The sequence below is a fragment of the Nicotiana tabacum genome, chromosome 7, assembly GCF_000715075.1.
Source record: "Nicotiana tabacum cultivar K326 chromosome 7, ASM71507v2, whole genome shotgun sequence".
Classification (NCBI taxonomy): Eukaryota; Viridiplantae; Streptophyta; class Magnoliopsida; order Solanales; family Solanaceae; genus Nicotiana; species Nicotiana tabacum.
This window is the reverse complement of record NC_134086.1, coordinates 151,710,799-151,730,064: the sequence shown is the minus strand read 5'-3', so window position 1 is coordinate 151,730,064 and position 19,266 is coordinate 151,710,799. Positions and strand designations below refer to the sequence as shown.

The 19,266-nt window shown below is 38.5% G+C and overlaps 1 protein-coding gene across 1 annotated transcript; it reads right to left on the bottom strand.

Moving 5' to 3' along the window:
• Window positions 1–841: 841 nt before the first annotated feature.
• Window positions 842–2,352, bottom strand: LOC107777637 (gibberellin 20-oxidase-like protein). The gene is made up of 2 exons (XM_016597705.2): window positions 1,791–2,352; window positions 842–1,690 (listed from the first exon to the last, which is right to left on the bottom strand). Exons 1-2 carry the CDS (start codon window positions 2,147–2,149, stop codon window positions 1,090–1,092), a joined length of 960 nt encoding a protein of 319 aa, XP_016453191.2. The 5' UTR covers window positions 2,150–2,352; the 3' UTR covers window positions 842–1,089.
• Between the last annotated feature and the right edge of the window lie 16,914 nt (window positions 2,353–19,266).

Genomic DNA, 19,266 nt, shown 5'->3' with positions numbered 1-19,266 from the left:
ATTGATATTGAGAAAAGCAAAATCTACTTTTATTTTCCAGACTCCTCCAAATGATTCGTCGAATCCACACAGTTAAATCCACCATTAAATTAAAGCATATGATGGTTACTTAACCATAATGTATTCAGAGGCATCACTATGATAACTATAGGTTGTGTTCTAATAAAGTTATTTTTCTGGTGAATATAAACATTATGCTCGCTGATACAGTCTAAATGTACTACTAGAGGACAAAAACATTATAGGTTGTGTTCTAAGTTGCAGTGAAGGTCTTTTTTCTCCTGGTGCACATATTATATCAACATTATGCTTTTGATTATCATATAGAAGCTTATACAGTCTAAACTAACTGCTAGAGGACAAAGTTCCAAATGGTACGTTACAATGATGACCAATTTTTGGTTATGCATTCTTTTGAAAGATGATTTATCCATTCTTTATATCCTATCAGCAAAAAAGGTCCTTTAAGTAGGATTTGCTTACTTTTCTGGATCTCCAAAAAAAAAAAAAAAGGTCTTTCTGCAGAGGCGGATGGAGCCTATTTTTGATGAGTTCAATTGAATTTAGCGTTTTTTACAGGGAATATGGATACTTTTAAAATTCAATTAGTAAATTTTGAACCAAAAATTTCAAAAGAACAAAGAGACCAGTAATGCTGAATCTTTTAAGTTTAGATCCTGGATCCACCTCTGCCTATGGTACGAGAGTATAGTTTGAGCATGGCAATTATTTAGATTTCAGAAATAAATTAATTGATCATTTATGTTTGGTTCTAGAATATATATGCCCTTTGCGTTTGTAGATAATTAAAAAAAAAAAAAACATGCCAAGTGGGCAAACTAGAATTTTAAATAAAAACATGAGTTGGAAGTTGGACTTCCAACATACATGGATTAAGTTACTTACTATGTCAGGTCAGAGCCTTCTTAATAGGTCTTCCTATCATTCAATGAAGTAACTTGCAAACAATTTCATCAAATAGCAAGCCAGAATATTATATTGTAACAAACAGAACTCCTAGATACCTATGTTGGAATGATGGAATATGAGATGTACAAGCTAAAGAATGACAACCAGGCTTCTACAATTTTACTTAAGTCCAATCCCTGCAAAATCTTTAACTGTGAAACCAACTTTCTCAAATTTACCTTTCTCATTGTTCACTCTAAACTTTAAATAGTCAGAGCAAACGAATGGCTTGTAGATTCTTGAATTCTCTTCACCAACTACTTCATCAGGTGCCAAGATCACCTTCTCATCCTCAAAGCACCAAAAGAAAGCTAATGAAAAGCGATTTATTGGCTTCTTCAAAACGACACGGTGCTCAGAGGATCTTAGCTTGTCATTGCTCCAAGCTTGCAGCATGTCACCAATATTTACCACAAGAGTTCCTTCACATGGCATAATATCCACCCACTGCCCATCCTTTGATCTTACTTGAAGTCCACCTAATTCATCTTGATAGACTATTGTTATGCAGCTCATATCAGTGTGCATACCAAGACCTTCAACTTCCTTTTCTAAACTATCCGGGGGCGAGTAGTTATTTATCCTCAAGTATCCATGGCAACTACCAAATTCAGAGATATAGTACTTCATCCCAACTTCTTCTCCCAAGCTCATCAATACAGTTTTCTGGACGAGTTTTGCTAACTCTGTCATTTTGCCTCCATAATCTTGCAGTATCTCACTAAGAAAGGAATACCGTTTATCAGACAACAATATCAATCTTAGAGACATTAAATAAAAGGAGAACTTAAATGTTCTAAACGAGCATTATATTATATTACCTGAATTCCGAATTCCCTTCAGCAGTAAGCGTATCTGCAGAACCCTTAGCCGAGTCAAAGAAGTCCGGTCCAGATACTTTAAGGCTTTCGAAGAAGGGAGATGCTATGAAATGAGGAGTATAAGTTTTGAGAGATGAGGAAGGACCTGCTTTTAGTTTGATCTCAGAAGGGAGGTTGAAGAGGTGTTTGGAGAGGCAATGAATTTTTGTGTAAACATCATTGGAAATTCCATGATTTGTAACATGAAAGAAGCCCCATTCTTTGCAGGCAGCAGCAAGAGAAGATAGAGTAGATGAGTCTAATGGTTGGGAAATGTCCAAAACAGGAAGTTGCAATGGTGTTTGGGATTCAGGAATCATTTTCTAGAAGAAGCTAAAAATGGTGCTTGGGTTAATCAAACCTTTAGAAGGACATGTAGTAACCCTCATTAAAGATAATTTCAGAAAAGGAGTTTCTTTCTAGTAGCTAAATTATTCATCTCATACATACATGCATGCAACACACATATTTCAACTTTTTTAACTTCCATTTGGTGGGAATATATTATGCGAGGGGACGTGACAACTGTGGCAGCCTTTTTTCAGCCTCAATTAAAACGTATGTTCACAACTGATCGGCAATGATATGATAGATGTTCCTGTGCTTGAAGGATGACTTTGCATATCTTGTGAAAGTCAATTCAAAGTATTTATTGATAGCTTTTAAATTTTAATCTTAAAGCTCTGCTACTATTTGCAGGCCAACCGCACTGAGAAGGTCACTCAACTAGATTTCTCAAATTTTGGATCGGCAAATACCTATTTTATCCTTTAAATTATCAACTTTTATCTTCTTCTTCTTTTATTTAGCTTTTTAATATAATAGTATTTCTCTTTTTAATTTATATTATGGACTTCTCTTAGAATATAATTATAAATTAAAAAAATTAAAATATTATTTAAGCATATACAATATTGGAATAATAAAATATTGAGCATAGTAGAAAGCTAATTAGAACAATTTGTTCGCAATAATAATTTTGATAATAACAAAAAAAACTCAAAAAATTATTTACACAATTGAGAATGAAGAAAAAAAGTTTTAAAATATATATTCCATGCACTTACTATAGAAAATAATTATTTAAAATAAAGGTAATTTTGTAATATACGTTATATATTTTTGAATATTATGCTCAATTATATTATTATTTTGACATTATATATGCTAGAAAAATATTATTTTTTTATTTGTAAATAAAATATTTTTATTTATAGGTAAGTCCATAATGTTGTTTAAAAAGAGAAAAAAATCACAATATTGAAAAATCAAAAAAAAAATAGAAGAAAAAAGTTAATAATTTAGAGGGTAATACGTATTTGGCGATCAAAAGTTTGATAAATCTGGTTGAGTGACCTTCTGAGTGCTATTGACATAGTTAATTGACTTCGTTGTTACAAACGAGAGAAAGATGACTTTGGTAGATAATTTCGGAAAATTGAGTGACCATCTAAGTAATGAACTCCTATTGCAGCAACAAGCGAGTCATGTTTGAATTCATGATCAATCCAAAGTTCAATTTATCAGCACAAATAATAAAAAATGATTAGTTGTTGGTTCTGTATTTAAAGGATATAGAGTCCCAGACCCCTAGATTTCTTACATTAGCCTTATAAGAGAGATGCACAGGGACAAACTTTACCTATCTATGTTTCACAAATGACAAAGATACTAAAGGGTTATCTTATACGCATGTAAACATGTAATTTCCATACTTAGGTGCACATAAGCAGATATCTGTTCGCTTGGAGAGTAACATGAGTAGTTATTTGTCTTAGATGTTTCTAAATACTATATGTTAATATGCTACACTTTTGAACCTGAAAAAGAAAAACATCTTGATCTGTAAAGGAAAAACATGAGTTGTTAGTGTGACAGAGCTCAGTAACTCAGAAACTAAAAAATTAAAGGTCAACACTAAGCTTCACCAATAAATATGTTTCCTCATCTCCTATTTCCTTTCTTAGGCAGCTCTAGCCACAAAAATTATACTATCAGTAATACTACTTTCTAATTGTTTTAGGTACACTACTAGAAATTCGGTAAAAAAACGACCATATATAACGACCAACATTGGTAGCGCGCTTATCTCAATATACCGACTAAAACGCGTCCAAACAGGCTTGGTAGCTATATTGGCGGTCCCTTTACCTTAGCGATCAAAGTTGGTCGCTAAGGTAAAATGACCAAATGTTCACTGTAAACAAAATACCGACCAACTTTGGTCGGTACAATATTTTAATAATATAAATTTAGCGACCAACGTTGGTCTGTACATTTAAATTACGATATTTTTTAAATTATTATATATCAAAAATTAGCGACCAACGTTAGTCTGTAAATTAAAATATATATTTAACAATCTGGGTTCATAAGCGACCAACTTTGATCGCTTATTTTTAATTTTTTAATTTTTTTTATGCATAAGCGACCAACCTTGGTTGCTAATTCCCAGGATATTTGTTTTTTAATAAAATCTGGGTTCATTAGCGACCAACCTTGGTCGCCAATTTTTAATTTTTTAATTTTTTTTAGATATAAGCGACCAACCTTGGTCGCTAATTTCCAGATTTTATTTTTAATGGGTAAGCGACCAACTTTGGTCACTTTTCTGGGTAATAATTTTGGCATAAAATGTCTGTTTGGCAGCTACACCACCTGCCAACATACCAAAATCTCTAAATAACAATATAATTCAATTCATAAACTACAATTTCAATACCAAAATCTCCACAACAACCCAACAACAACAACACAACAACAACAACAACAACAACAACAACACAACAACAACAACACAATTCAAAAAATACATTAAAACCAACAAATTAAAGTTCAATAGAACTAACAAAACTAAGTTAACGCTTATTACACCTAGTTCAAAACCGGTTCTATTTGTCTAGTTCAAAGTATATCAAAGTCATGGAGTGTTTTGTGCAACATCATTATCATCACCATCTGATGAACTTTCATCAACAAGACGGTATACAGAAGGGTCTACTTGTCGAGGACGGGAAGAACGATCACGGGGAGGACGAAAGGAACGAGCACGGGGAGGATGGAAGGAACACTCACGTTCATGTCGAGCCTCTGGCGATGACTCACGAGACCGGGGAATCGGAAAATCTCTAGAATTTAGGAGAGATTTGATATGCTCTTGCATGCCATGGTACTGAGCTTGCATGCCAATGTACTGAGCATCTCTAAGCTTTTCTCTTTCCTTGGCTGCTTCTAGCTCGGATGTGAGCTTTGTCACAGTCTCCCGCATAGCGGAGAGGCTCTCCCCATCAAGTTTTTCGCCTTGCGAGGAAGTCCCTATTCCTTGCATTCCACACTTATAGCGATGAAATTTATTAGTAGGAAGCCCATATACCTTCCCCCATTTTGGACCGCCAGCAGCCTCCATCCACATTCTTTCAGCATCCTCCTACGAAGGTTGGATTGGCTCTCCCTACTCATTAGGTGGCTAACTGCATATGAATTCCTCCATGTCAGCTGTGAAGTGACCCTATAAGAAAAATTACATTGAATTAGTATTTCAAAATTTATATAAAAGTAAATCAAAATACTTAATGAAAAGTGAAAACTTACATGTATAGTCGAGGCTCGGCCCTCGACCCACCTTTCTTGATCCGTCTGTTTCTTCTTCTTTACAATATGAGTCTCCTTGAATAGCTTGTCACACCTCCTTTTTCCTACACCCGCAAGGGAGTATAAATGGAGTTTTTTCCAATCTAAGTGACAATCGAAATAGGATTATTTTATTTAAAATTCAGAGTCGCCACTTGGGATAATTTATGGTGTCCCAAGTCACCGGTTTTAAATCCCGAATCGAGGAAAAATTGACTCTGTTCTATAGTCTGCAAACACAGAAATTCAGGTAAGGAATTCTGTTAACCCGGGAGAAGGTGTTAGGCATTCCCGGGTTCCGTGGTTCTAGCACGGTCGCTCAACTATTATTATTGGCCTAAATATCTAGTTTTAAAACACTTTTTAAACCTATGTGCATTTTTAATTTTAAAACCTCTTTTATTTATTCAAGGAATTATTTCGAGGTCATTTAAAACACATCGCAAACCACGCTACATGAAATGCACCTGTGATTCACGACACGTTCTATTTAACCTTGTTGGAAATTAGAACCGGGTCACATGAAATGTACACCCGAATTTTAGTAATAACTGTGATAATTATATAATTAACGCGCCTAAAGCAAACTACGAAGTTTATTTTTAATGTCTAAGTTATGAGATTAGCATGATGGCCATAGGTGATTTAATTAAGATGGCACACCTCACTCCATTTTAAGGAACTACACTCAATTGAGCCTAATGGCACTTTTGTTCGCAAATAGCTCGGATTTAGGGCTTTGGATGATGGACAAGGAAATACAGAGCAAACCTATAATAATGTGGACAAATGTTGGGCTCATAGTTGGCCTAGAACATTATTAAACGGGCATACAAAGAGGGGTGAACGTTGGGATTGCATGGGCTTCTGAAATCGAGCCCAACAAACATAGACCTTGAAACATTTTTTGCCAAGCTTCATATGTCAGAGGCATCTCGTTTGAGGCTAAAGCCCCAGCCCAAACCCTAACAATACACGTTCAAAATTAATTGAAATGAAACAATCAACTATTAATACATGTTCATGCAGATATTAAACGATAAAATAAATCCTGTTTTGAACACGTGAAAGGTTATTAGGCCTCAATTGAGGCCCCAGACGGAAAATGGGAAGGTTTACATCACTTTCACTAGTTTTTCTTATTTCAAACCATAACATGGAGTACCGTAGAGAAACATATTTCTACACATTCAATCACTACTCAGCAGTCAACCCAATTGAGTCTCATTGCTCTTTTTACCTTGATTTTGTTTTGTATCAAGTCACAACATCTAATTACCATTAGCCTCCTAATAAAAATAGGCTTCGAGACAAACTAGAAGGGAACAAATCATGTAAAAAATAGTAGCTAATCCGTAGAATAGTAACTTTGAAATCCAGAATAAACTCAACTCCAAAACTTCAAAGAGACGACATTAACTACTTTGATTACAATTTTTCATGAAACTAATATACTAATGATTATTTTCCAAAGTGAATATGGTCTATCCATCTAAGATTTAAACCATAGCAATAGAGTTATCAATTTCTAACACCATATCAACAACAGAACTATTTTTGGGGCTTAATACTTGCTAATTTGGCCAATCAGTGGCCAAATCCACAAACTACAGCCAATACTCAATAAGAAAAGCCTGCAATAACCCTCAAATATGCATCACTTTGGGAAGGATCACTGATTCCACAAGAATAGACATCATACAAAGCACAACAAGCTAATTATGAAACAAATTTCAGCGTACGAGGCTGATGAATCAAACAATGGTAAATCTAGGACATTAGATCTCTAACAGTGAATGAGAAGTCATTCAAATACATGTGAAACCACTAAGATAAACTGAGTGTCCAAAGATATGAATAATAACACCACATCACATCCCTAACAGCTATAACATACTGAATCAAAGCTGGAACTGAGACTATATGACAAACAAACTACTAAGACATAAAAGCTACTTGAACTAGAATCAAACTATTAAAATAAATTGGAGCTTAAGCTTTTGAACATCAACTTCTCATTCAGCATTATACTCCCATTCCAAAGATTCAAAATGTACCTGGATACAAGCAATCAAAGCAATGGAATAAATCTTGAGCTTGGCAAAGGACAAAAGAAGCAGCAGAACCAATAGCCAAAAGATGTAGTAGCAATAATCAGTGTTAGCTTCAAATTAAGTCATTTCCTTCACTCCAAGATCACCAGAAATCGAATGGAGAGTTACCCTTAAACTTTTGTGAAGAAAAGAGTGGAAAAGTTGAAGGCAAGCACCAATATTTTCAGAAAATTTTCAGCCGTTTGCTATTTTTCAGTGTTGTAATCTCTGCCTAAAAAAATACAAGAAATGAGCCTTTATAGCCAGATTTTAGGGCAGCAGACTTGACTTTATTCATTCACTACCCTCCCCTCTTTAATTCCCTTTTTTTCAATTCAAACCCCAAACTTAAAACCTATTTGTTAAAACAGCCTATTCCTCACTTTCCTAGAACTTTCCTAGGCAGTTATCAAAGATTCTTTCAATATAAATGTCCTAAATACCCTTTAACTTCTTGTTATTAACCTTTTCTACTATACCCAGCATTTGAGCCAAATGCCCAGTATTTCTTTGGGCTTCTGTACTAGCAAGCCGCAACATTTCCTTTGGGTCTCTATACTAACAGACCTAATTCTAAATCCAAACCAAATAATTTCACAAGAAACCTAAAACCAACAAAGCTCTGAACTAATATAGAAAACAAACCTTCTAAAGAAAAACAGAAAAAGAAAGAGGAATGAAGGGAAAATAAAAATCAGAAGATGTCAATGCATTGTCATAGGCGATTAATCGTATTACTAAGCTATTGTTGCCGACTTAATCAATTAAGAACTAATATGATTTAAACCTAATTGAGATGAAGAACAACAATAAAGAGAAAAAGAAATATACCAAATAGACCGATGATCCAGAGATGATGACATCTGGCGAAAGGGCTTTGGCTAATGGTGGGAACTGTAACATGAGCACTGGCCAAAATTTCTTCCACGGCTAGTGCTCTTTGTCACGGTCCTCAACATGAGCTAAGACGAAGAAGAGACAAAATAAAGCCCTTCGAAGATTGTTACCCAAACTTTGCCACCATGCACAAAATGAAACCTCAGCCAATGGCTCTTCACTCGAAACTGGTCGATTCACACATGTTCAACACCAAGAAGAGGCCAGATTGCGAGGAAATCAAAAGAAAAAGGACGAAGAGGATTTTATTGCTATATTAGATCTGATTTGGAGAGGATGAGTGGTTTGGGGAAGGAAACAATGGCGGATTTGGAATGGGGGCGACAGAGGTTGTGTGGTCAATTTTTGGTGGAGTTTGGAGATCCACCGCCGCCGCTGGCGATTTCCGGTGGGGTGGAAGACGGTGGTGAGATACAGGGTGAAGGAGATGAAAGGTCCTAGGTTGTCTTTGAGGCAATTGAACATTTTTAAGCAAATATGGTGAGGCTTTCCTAGCCATTGGATGAGATTAAATGAAGGGTCGAGATTAAATATGACAAAATGATGTCGTTTGGTGTTGAAGGGGGCTGGACCGGGTTATTTGGCTGGGCTGGGGCAGGACATGGGGCTTTTGGGCTCAATTTTAAATTCTGGCCCAATTTGTAACAGCCTTCTCTTTTGTTTTCTTTTTCTTTTTATTTTTGTTTCAATTGTTTTTCCTTTCCCTTTTTAATTAATTATCTTACTTAATTAAATTAAATTGTGAGATTAAGCTAATTATATACTATATTATTTACAAAAATTAATTACTCCTAGATTAAAAGAAAAAATTACTAATCTAAAAATTAACAGCTAAAAATGCAAAAGTAAACCAATTTTTGAGATTTTCAATTTTAATAAAGCAACTAATTTACTAATTAACCTTAAAAAATATGAAAATAAAACCTAAATGCAATGCATGGTATTTTTGACATTTTCATGATTTTAATAAAACTAAACATGCACGGAAATGCAAACAATTAACACAAATTCCCATAAAATCCTATAAAATTATAAAAATAATAATAAGAAAAGAATTATTTTTCTTGTATTTTATGGGAGTAATTCCTATAGGCAAAAATCACGTGCTCACAGCTGCCCCTCTTTGCACGGAACCACAAAAAGCTTTCGTACAAATATAAAGTGAGCGGATACGAGCGATTTTTACCAGTTTGAATACTCTGTGGGAAGCATTTTTGAAAGATTTGATCGTACCCTGCTTCCGAGGTTGCCTACATATCCTTGGCTATAAAGGAATCAGGTTAGTATAGTTCGGGAAAGTTTCGGTAGCTGGGACTACCAGGAAGGTGTGATTTCACTATTGCTGCTGCTACTACTGCTTGCTAAACTCCTTATTACACCAAGACAAAATAAAAGAAGCTAAAAAAAACTATGATCTATGAATTACAAGAATCCTATCTATATCTTCACACTTGATCTTGCAGTTTCTGCTACTCTGTTGACTTGTACTCTCCAGGTGAGCTTCCTTTGTTGCTTACTTGAATTGCATTCTGAAGTGAATTCCCTTATTCTCCAGGTAGGTACCTGATTGCCAATATTCGAACTGTCTTCCTTCGAAACATGGACTACCTTCCTTGTTCTCCAGGTGGGTGCCTGATTAACAAAACTTGAACTGTATTCCCTTGCTCTCCAGGTGGGTGCCTGATTGCCTGAACTTGAACTACTTTCCCTTGAAACCTGTGCTGTCTTCCTTTGAAATTTGAACTGATTTCATTGTTCTCCAGGTGGGTGCCTGATTGCCAAAACTTTAACTGTATTTCCTTGCTCTCCAGGTGGGCGCCTGATTGCCAAAACTTTAACTGCATTCCCTTGCTCTCCAGGTGGGCGCCTGATTGCCAAAACTTTAACTGCATTCCCTTGCTCTCCAGGTGGGCGCCTGATTGCCAAAACTTTAATTGTATTCCCTTGCTCTCCAGGTGGGCGCTTGATTGCCAAAACTTTAACTGTATTCCCTTGCTCTCCAGGTGGGCGCCTGATTGCCAAAACTTTAACTGCATTCCCTTGCTCTCCAGGTGGGCGCTTGATTGCCAAAACTTTAACTGCTTTTCCTCAAAACTTGACTTGTTTTCCTTAGAATCTTGAACTGTTTCTTCTTGTTCTCTAGGTGGGTGCCTGATTTCCAACACTTGCGCATGTTCTTCCTTGAGACTTGAACTGTTACTCCTTGTTCTCCAGGTGGGCGCCTGATTGCCAACACTTGCATTGCTTTTCCCTCGAAACTTGACTTGCTTCCCTTGTTCTCTAGGTGGGCTCCTGATTGTTGAACGTGAACCGTCTTCCTTTGAACATTGCTGCTTTCCTTTTGTTCTCCAGGTGGGTGCCTGATTACCAACATTTGAATTGTATTCCTTTCCTCTGAACTTGAATTGTTTTACCCTATTTGCCAGGTGGGCGCCTGATTGAAGACACTTGAACCATCTTCTCTTGCTACTTGGAACTGTTTTCCTTAGATCCTTGCACCGTTTTTCCTTGAAACTTGAACTGTCTTCCCTTATTCTCTAGGTGGGCGCCTGATTGCTGAAACTCGAACTGATTCCTCTTGAAACTTGAGCTGCTTTTCCTTGTTCTCTAGGTGGGTGCCTGACTACAACAAAACAGACAAAACAAAAGAAATTTTTATGCCCTAATTTGATATTGGGAACATCTGTGAGTGTTAACCAATTCTTGTTATCAAAATAAGTTCTAAGCTAGATTCCCTTATCCTGAAAAATTTCAAACCAATCTCATCTCAAAAGTTAAAGCTTAAATGCTAAATTATACTTCCCAAAAGTAAAACTCTCGTCAGACCTTGTCACTTGCGAGGGTCTCAAAACTTACTAAATCCCTGTTATCCAGGAGGGTACTAGAAACTTACTGCCAAGCCCGTCTGGCACTTGCTTTCCTCACGGAGGGTTTCTCCAAAACAAATGAAATTTTCTGCCTCTGTTTCAATCAAAGAAAAGTCTCGTCAATTTGAAAATGTGGTGGTTAGTTTGCGGCATTCTTGCTGAAGGTGGCCCTTTCGCTGCCGTGCTTTGCTTTGACTGTCTGCCTTGAACTGGCCAAGAATTGTTTACCTTTCTGACTGAATTTCAACCACAGGACCCTGAATGACCCGAATGCTCTACACTCAACCCGTTGTTTTACATTTCTGTCCTTCCAATTTGAACCTCTGTATCTTCCCCAAAATTCACAAACCACTCGACCGCTTGAACTTTAATTAACACCTTATTTTTCACTTTTGCATCATGCTATTTCTGGTATGCTCTGGCCGCACTTTGCTTTGCAATTTTGGAAGTTGGTAGTGAGCTTTTCAATCCTTTATTTTGATTAGCAAATCTAAAATTGAAAAAGCTTTAAAGGAATAGACCCAAAAGGAAATGAAATGCAATGACTTCGAGAGTTATGAATAGAGAAGAGAATCAAAACAGAAATACTGTTTGAGGAAGAAAGGAAAAAATGACTTATCTGAGTGAAGCTGCTGGCATCAATGGTTATGACATGCACTTCATATTAATCCGCCCAGTCCATTCAGTCAATCCTCTTTTAGTCTTCGCATTTTATGCCTGAGGTTCCCATAACTCGATTCCTTTGCAAAGTCAACAACCTTATCCGGCTTGTGGTGTCTTGAAGGGTTTTCACCAGCAAACCTCTCTCATTTATTCATTTCTCAACTCACCGTCGCAGTACGGTTCCCATGAGGGTTTTCATCAATAAGACTCTCTCATTTTTAATTTCTCTCAGCTTTCCATCGCCTTATGGTGCCCGTGAGGGTTTTCACCAATAAGACTCTCTTATTTTTCATTTTTCTGCTTGGACCAGAGTGTTGCCCCTGATATGAATTACCTCTCCTTGCTTGACTTGGCATCTCTTGAAGACTGATCGGAAGGTCTTTCTTTGGACTGTAATGCGGGCTTTTGGATAGGGTTAAAAAGAAAGGGTATCACAAGGCTCAAAACAACTTGAAGGGGTTCAAAATTACAACTTTTTGAATTGGATCTCTTACAACAACCACAACTTTCTGCCCCAGTTTCTTGGCTTAGGGACTTTTAGATTTATTTTGATGGGACCAAACTGTGAGGCTACCTACGTATCCTTAAAAGGAATCAGGTCGAACGTAGTTCATGTCATAGGAATTGCTTTGTTTATGTACTTTTCTCTTTTCTTTTCTTTCTCTCTTTTTTTTCTTTTCCTTTCTCTCTTTTTTCTTTCTTTTCTTTCTTTTCCATTCTTTCCTTTCTCTTTTCTTTTCTCTTTTCTCTTTTTCTTCTTTACTTACCTTTTGCGTTCGTGTTTTTGAGTTTTGCTACCGATTCTAAAAGAGGGGTATGAAAGGAAATAAATAAGGTTTAAAGGGGTAACAAAGGATAAAGTGTTTAGATAGGAGAATAAAATGCCTTCGTCATTCCAATCTTCAAAATATGCCAAGTACAAACAACAATTAGACAAACCAAAGAAATCATACATAATATCTTTTAACTGCGTCAGAATTGATAGCCATGTCTACACATTTGCCTTATATGTCTGTTAAATATAAAGCACCATTGGGCAACACTCTAGTTACAATTAACGGCCCCTGCCAATTTGGGGTGAACTTTCCTTTCGCTTCAACCTGATGTGGAAGGATGCGTTTCAATACTTGCTGACCCACTTCGAATTTCCGGGGACACACCTTCTTGTTATATGCTCTTGCAATTCTCTTTTTATACAACTGGCCATGACACAATGATGCCAATATTTTCTCGTCAATCAAACTCAATTGCTCCAAATGGGTTTTGACCCACTCATCATCATCAATTTCGGCTTCAGCAATAATCCGGAGGGATGGGATTTTAACTTCTGTGGGTATCACTGCTTCAGTGCCATATACCAACAAATAAGGAGTTGCACCTTTTGAAGTGCGAATAGTAGTGTAATAACCCAACAACGCAAAGGGCAACTTCTCATGTCATTGCATGAAACCTTGCACCATTTTCTAAAGTATCTTCTTTATGTTCTTGTTGGCCGCCTCGACTGCTCCATTCGCCTTGGGGAGGTATGGGGTAGAATTCCGATGTGTTATCTTAAACTATTGACACACTTCTTTCATCAGATGACTATTGGGATTAGCCCCATTATCTGTGATGATCACCTCTGAGATTCCAAACCGACAAATGATATTTGAATGAATAAAATTGACCACTGCCTTCTTGGTCACAGATTTGAAAATTTTAGCTTCGACCCACTTAGTGAAATAGTCAATGGACACCAGAATGAACTTGTGCCCGTTTGATGCTGCAGGCTCAATTGGTCCAATAACATCTATGCCCCAAGCAACAAAGGGCCACGATGCGAACATTGTGTGCATCTCGTATGGCGGGGAATGAATCAATTCTCCGTGTACCTGGCATTGATGACACTTACGCACAAAGCTGATGCAATCTCGTTCCATGGTGAGGCAATAATACCACGCTCGAAGAATCTTCTTTGCCAGAACATACCCACTCATATGCGGCCCGCAAACTCTGGAATGTACGTCGGTCATGATAGTCGTGGCCTGCGTAGTATCGATGCACCTCAACAGCCTAAGATCTGGAGTTCTTTGTACAACATTCCCCCGCTCAAGAAAAATCCACTAGCCAAACGCCGAATTGTTCTCTTTTGATCGCCTGTGGCTTGTACCGGATACACCCTCATCCAGATGTACTCCCTAATGTCATGGAACCACGGTTCACCATCAAGTTCTTCCTCAACCACATTATAGTAGGCATGCTAATCATGAACTTGAATATGTAGAGGGTCGACATAAGCTTTGTCCGGGTGGTGCAACATTGACGCCAAGGTAGCCAAAGCATCGACAACCTCATTATGGATTCTTGGAATATGCCTGAACTCTATTGAGCGAAACTGTTGACAAAGATCATGCAAACATTGTCGATACAGTATGAGTTTTAAATCTCGTGTCTCCCATTCTCCTTGAATCTGGTGCACAAAAAGGTCTAAGTCTCCCAAGACTAAGGCTTCCTGGACTCTCATGTCTACAGCAAACCTCAAACCCAAAATGCATGCCTCGTACTCAGCCATGTTATTGGTACAATAGAAAGGAAGCTAGGCCATAACAGGGTAGTGATGCCCTGTCAAGCACGATCCCTATTCTGACACCTTTCATGTTAGCAGCCCCGTCAAAGAAAAGTTTCCAACCTGGTTTTTCAACCTTCTCCAATTTGTCAATATGCATCACCTCCTCATCGGGAAAATAAGTTCTCAATGGTTCATATTCTTCATCGACCGGGTTCTCAGCCAAATGATCGACCAATGCTTGGGCTTTCATCGCCGTCCGAGTCACATATACGATGTCAAATTCTATGAGCAAGATCTGTCACTTTGCGAGACTTTCTGTGTGCATGGGCTTCTGAAAGATATGCTTTAAAGGATCCAGGCGAGAAATGAGGTAAGTAGTGTAGTATGTCAAATAATGCTTCAACTTCTGTGCCACCCATGTCAGGGCGCAACATATTCTCTCAAGGGGAGTATACTTAACCTCATAAGATGTGAACTTCTTGCTGAGATAATAGATGGCTTGCTCTTTCCTGCCAGTGATGTCATGCTGACCCAACACACAACCAAATGAATTTTCCAGGAATGTCAAATAAAGAATCAAATGTCTTTCAGATTCTGGCGGGACCATCACAAGTGGGTTTGACAAATATTCTTTGATCTTATCGAATGCTTCCTAGCACTTATCAGTCCATTTGACCGCAACATCCTTCTTTAGCAACTTAAAGATGGGCTCACAAGTTGTCGTTAGCTAAGCAATAAACCTGCTGATGTAGTTCAGCCTCCCTAACAGACTCATCACCTCAGTCTTGTTCTTTGGCAGTGGTAATTCCTGGATAGCTTTGATCTTTGACGGATCCAATTCAATGCCCCGTCGGCTGACTATGAAACCCAATAGTTTCCTAGATGGAACACCAAATGCACACTTTGCAGGATTGAGCTTAAGATTGTACCTGCGGAGCCTCTGGAAAAACTTTATCAAATCTTTGATGTGGTCAGACTACTTCCTGGACTTTATGATCACGCCATCCACGTAAACCTCGATCTCCTTGTGTACCATGTCATGGAATATGGTGGTCATTACCCTCATGTAAGTTGCCCCAGCATTTTTCAAACCAAAAGGCATGACTCGGTAGCAGTATGTTCCCCACGGCGTGATGAATGTCGTCTTTTCCGCATCTTCCTCATCCACTAAAATCTGATGATACCCCGCATAGCAGTCCACAAAAGATCCAATCTCATGCTTGGCAGAATTATTGATCAAAATGTGGATATTTGGCAGTGGGAAATTGTCCTTTGGACTTGCTTTGTTGAGATCACGGTAGTCAACACACACTTTGGTCTTACCATCTTTCTTTGGCATAGGCAGAACATTGGCTAACCACGTGGGATACCGCGTGACTCGAATGACCTTTGCATCAAGCTGCTTCATGACTTCCTCTTTAATCTTCACACTCATGTCAGTTTTGAACTTTCTCAACTTTTGCTTGACGGGAGGGAATGCTGGATCAATTGGCAATTTATGGAAAATATCCTTATACTCAAGCAATGCTTTAATTATTTCTTCCCTGATTTGCGGTTCAAAGTGGACACTTATCTTAGTTTCTTTGACATCATCTGGGTCCCCTAGATTGATTGCCTCCGTATCATTCAGATTAGGCTTGGCTTTTTCTTTAAAATAATTTAGTTCTTTACTAATCTCTTCAAAAGCCTCATCCTCATCATATTCTGATTCATCATCACATTCTATTTCTTGGATTATTATTTCATAATTAGATTGACTTTTAAGACTTGGCCGAAGATTCCTCATGCATGTTATATCATTGAAACCAGCATAAAAAGAACTGTACAAAGAAGAAAAAAACAAAATAAAAGCTATCAGGAATGATGGAAAAGGGAAATTGCACTTCATTGAAAATAAAGGATAATAGGCTTTGTACATCAACAAGTGAAAAATAAAATATCTGGGTCACAACCCTGGAATGACCCAGATAGAAAGGAAAACAAAACAAACTACCAAGACTCCTTCCGAGTAGGGAGAAGATTAGCCTTTCAATAGTTAAGCTTTATATTCGGCCCGACGAACTGCACGTCTGCTTTCTAGAGCCTTCTCCAACTTCTACCATGCTCACATCATCAAACAATCTCTAGAACCTTTCAATTAACTCTTCATCAATGTCAACCACAGAACTTGGAACTGTCGTCACTGGGCGTTTACCGGCACCGGGCTTGACAAAAGACCTGGAGAGACACGGGATAGACTTTGGAAGTGCCCATGCCTTCTATTTCAACCTTTTAGCCTTTTTCATATCTGCTGCTGTAGGTTTGAATCTAAGGCCGAACGTACCCAAATTTTCATGGAGGAATATTGGCTATATGATACCCTGCAGGGGTGCACCCAAACCTTTACCTGGCATAAATCCATTTTTCAGCATTTTAGAGGCCACCATGACGGATGCAGAGGTTATCTTTGGAGTTGGAATACATTTCCCTTCTGGAACCTTCTCGACCGGCACTGTTTCAAAAACTTGATAGACCTAAGGCCCTTTGTCATCTTCAGCCTCAATGAACGGGACAGAGGCATCACTGTGAGCACATGAATTCTCCTCACCATGCATGACAATCTCCTGCATATCCCACTCGAGCTTGACTATCTGATGCAAAGTGGACGGGACTGCTTTGGCGGCATATATCCAAGGCCGACCTAACAACAAATTGTAAGAGACTGCTACGTCCAGTACCTGGAACGCCATGGTGAATTCCACCGGTCCTATCATCAAGTCAAGCACTATATCACCAACCGAGTCTTTCCCTACACCATCAAAACCTCGGATGCAGATGTTATTCTTGTGAATCCTCTCATCCTCCACTTTCAAATTGTTCAGAGTAGAGAGAGGGCAGATGTTTGCACTGGAATCATTGTCAACTAACACCCTGGTGACCACAGAATCTTCATATTTTAGCATAAGATAGAGAGCTCTGTTGTGTTCAGTACCTTCCACAGTCAACTCTTCATCAGAGAAGGTGACCCTGTTCACCTCAAATATTTTATTGGTGATCTTTTCGAGATGGTTCACTAAGAAATTGTCGGGGACATGAGCCTCATTCAGAATTTTCATCAGGGCCCGACGATGCTCATTTGAATGGATCAGTAATGATAGCAAGGAAATCTGAGCAGGCGTCTTTCTCAGCTGCTCCACGATGGAGTAATCTTGTATCTTTATTTTTCTCAGAAACTCCTCTGCCTCTTCTTCAGTGACTGCTTTTTTTTACTAGAACTGGATTATCTCTGGATGTTTTAGCTTTCCTTAACTCTTCTGGGACAAAGCATCTCCCTGAACAAGTTAATCCCTGGGCCTCATTGACTTCTTCTTTCACTTCCTTTACCTTATAGGTCACTATCACTCGTTCATAGTTCCATGGGATAGCCTTGGTGTTGATTACTGGCAGCTGGGTTACAAGCTTGATGATGACAGGATCCGTACGGGTACCCTCTACAATTACGATAGACTTGTTTCCCAACCCTGGCATGACCACTTTTGACTTTTCTTGCTTTGTTATAACATCACTTGGGGATCTTTTCTTAACTACCACAGATGGTTCACCGTCTGTCGTGCTCAACTTGTTCACTGATCCTTCAACCATTAGTTTTTTGACTGGCTTGACCTCACTGGACCGAATCATCATAACGGATTGTGAGGGCTTCTTGGGCTCCCCCTATGTAATATCTCGATCATGTTTGTTTCCTCATGGGTTGGCAATGAGTTCTGATTGATGTTGGGTGCCTCTAGAGTCTAAACTTCAATCCAGTTTGTGTCGATGAGCTCCTAGATGGTATTTTTCAAGTTCCAACACTTCTCCGTATCATGCCTCGGAGTACCAGAACAATAATCACAACTCAAGGAGTAATTAAGATTATTTGGAGGAGGGTTTGACAATTTCGACTCAATTGGCCTCAGCATATCCAACTGCCTCAATTTCTGGACCAAATTGGTATAAGATTCCCCCAACGGGATGAAAGTTTTCTTCCGCTGCAACCTCTCATTTTGGAACACTAGATTGGGTCAAAAACCTGGGCCGACAGGGTTTTGGTAGGCTCGTGGGGGTGGATAAGCATTTTGTGGAGCTAGGTAGGTGTTTTGTGGAGATGGGGCACGCCATTGTAAGTAGGAAGGAGGTTGAGTATATGAATGGGCGTGGTAGACAGAAATCTGAGGGTCTGGTGATGGGAAGTAATGCTGGGTGGATTATATGGGGTTTGGGTATAGGTTCAGTGATGGGGTTGAGGCTGAGTATAATTGTGTGACGGGTCCTGGGTCCAAACCATGATCCTGAATCAACTGTTGCCACATCTTCTTTCTTCTTCTTTCTGATCACTCCACCAATACCATTCTGAATGGCTTGGGTAGTTTCCTTGATGGCCGAGTAGCTAATGATTTTGCTTGATTTAAGCCCTTCTTCCACCATGCCACCCATCTTCACCACCTCCTTGAAAGACTTTCCTATAGCCGATATTAGATGGCCAAATAAGTAGGCTCTAGAGCCTGCAGAATGTACTCCACCATTTTGCTCACCTCCATCGGGGGGGGGGGTTAACTCTTGCCGCTTGTTCTCTCCAGCAAAAACCATATTCTCTGAAACTTTCACTAGGCTTCTTCTCAAACTTAGTCAGAGACAAAAGATCTGGAACAATCTCGATGTTGTATTGGAAATGACGAGTGAATGCTTGGGCTAATTCATCCCAGGTATACCATCTGCTGTGA

Bases quoted from the DNA above. Each gene is read 5' to 3' on its own strand.
- LOC107777637 (XM_016597705.2), bottom strand. From the start codon at position 2,149: ATGATTCCTGAATCCCAAACACCATTGCAACTTCCTGTTTTGGACATT. The intron at 1,691-1,790 runs GTAATATAATAT...TTCCTTTCTTAG, and splicing joins GAAGGGAATTCGGAATTCAG to TGAGATACTGCAAGATTATG.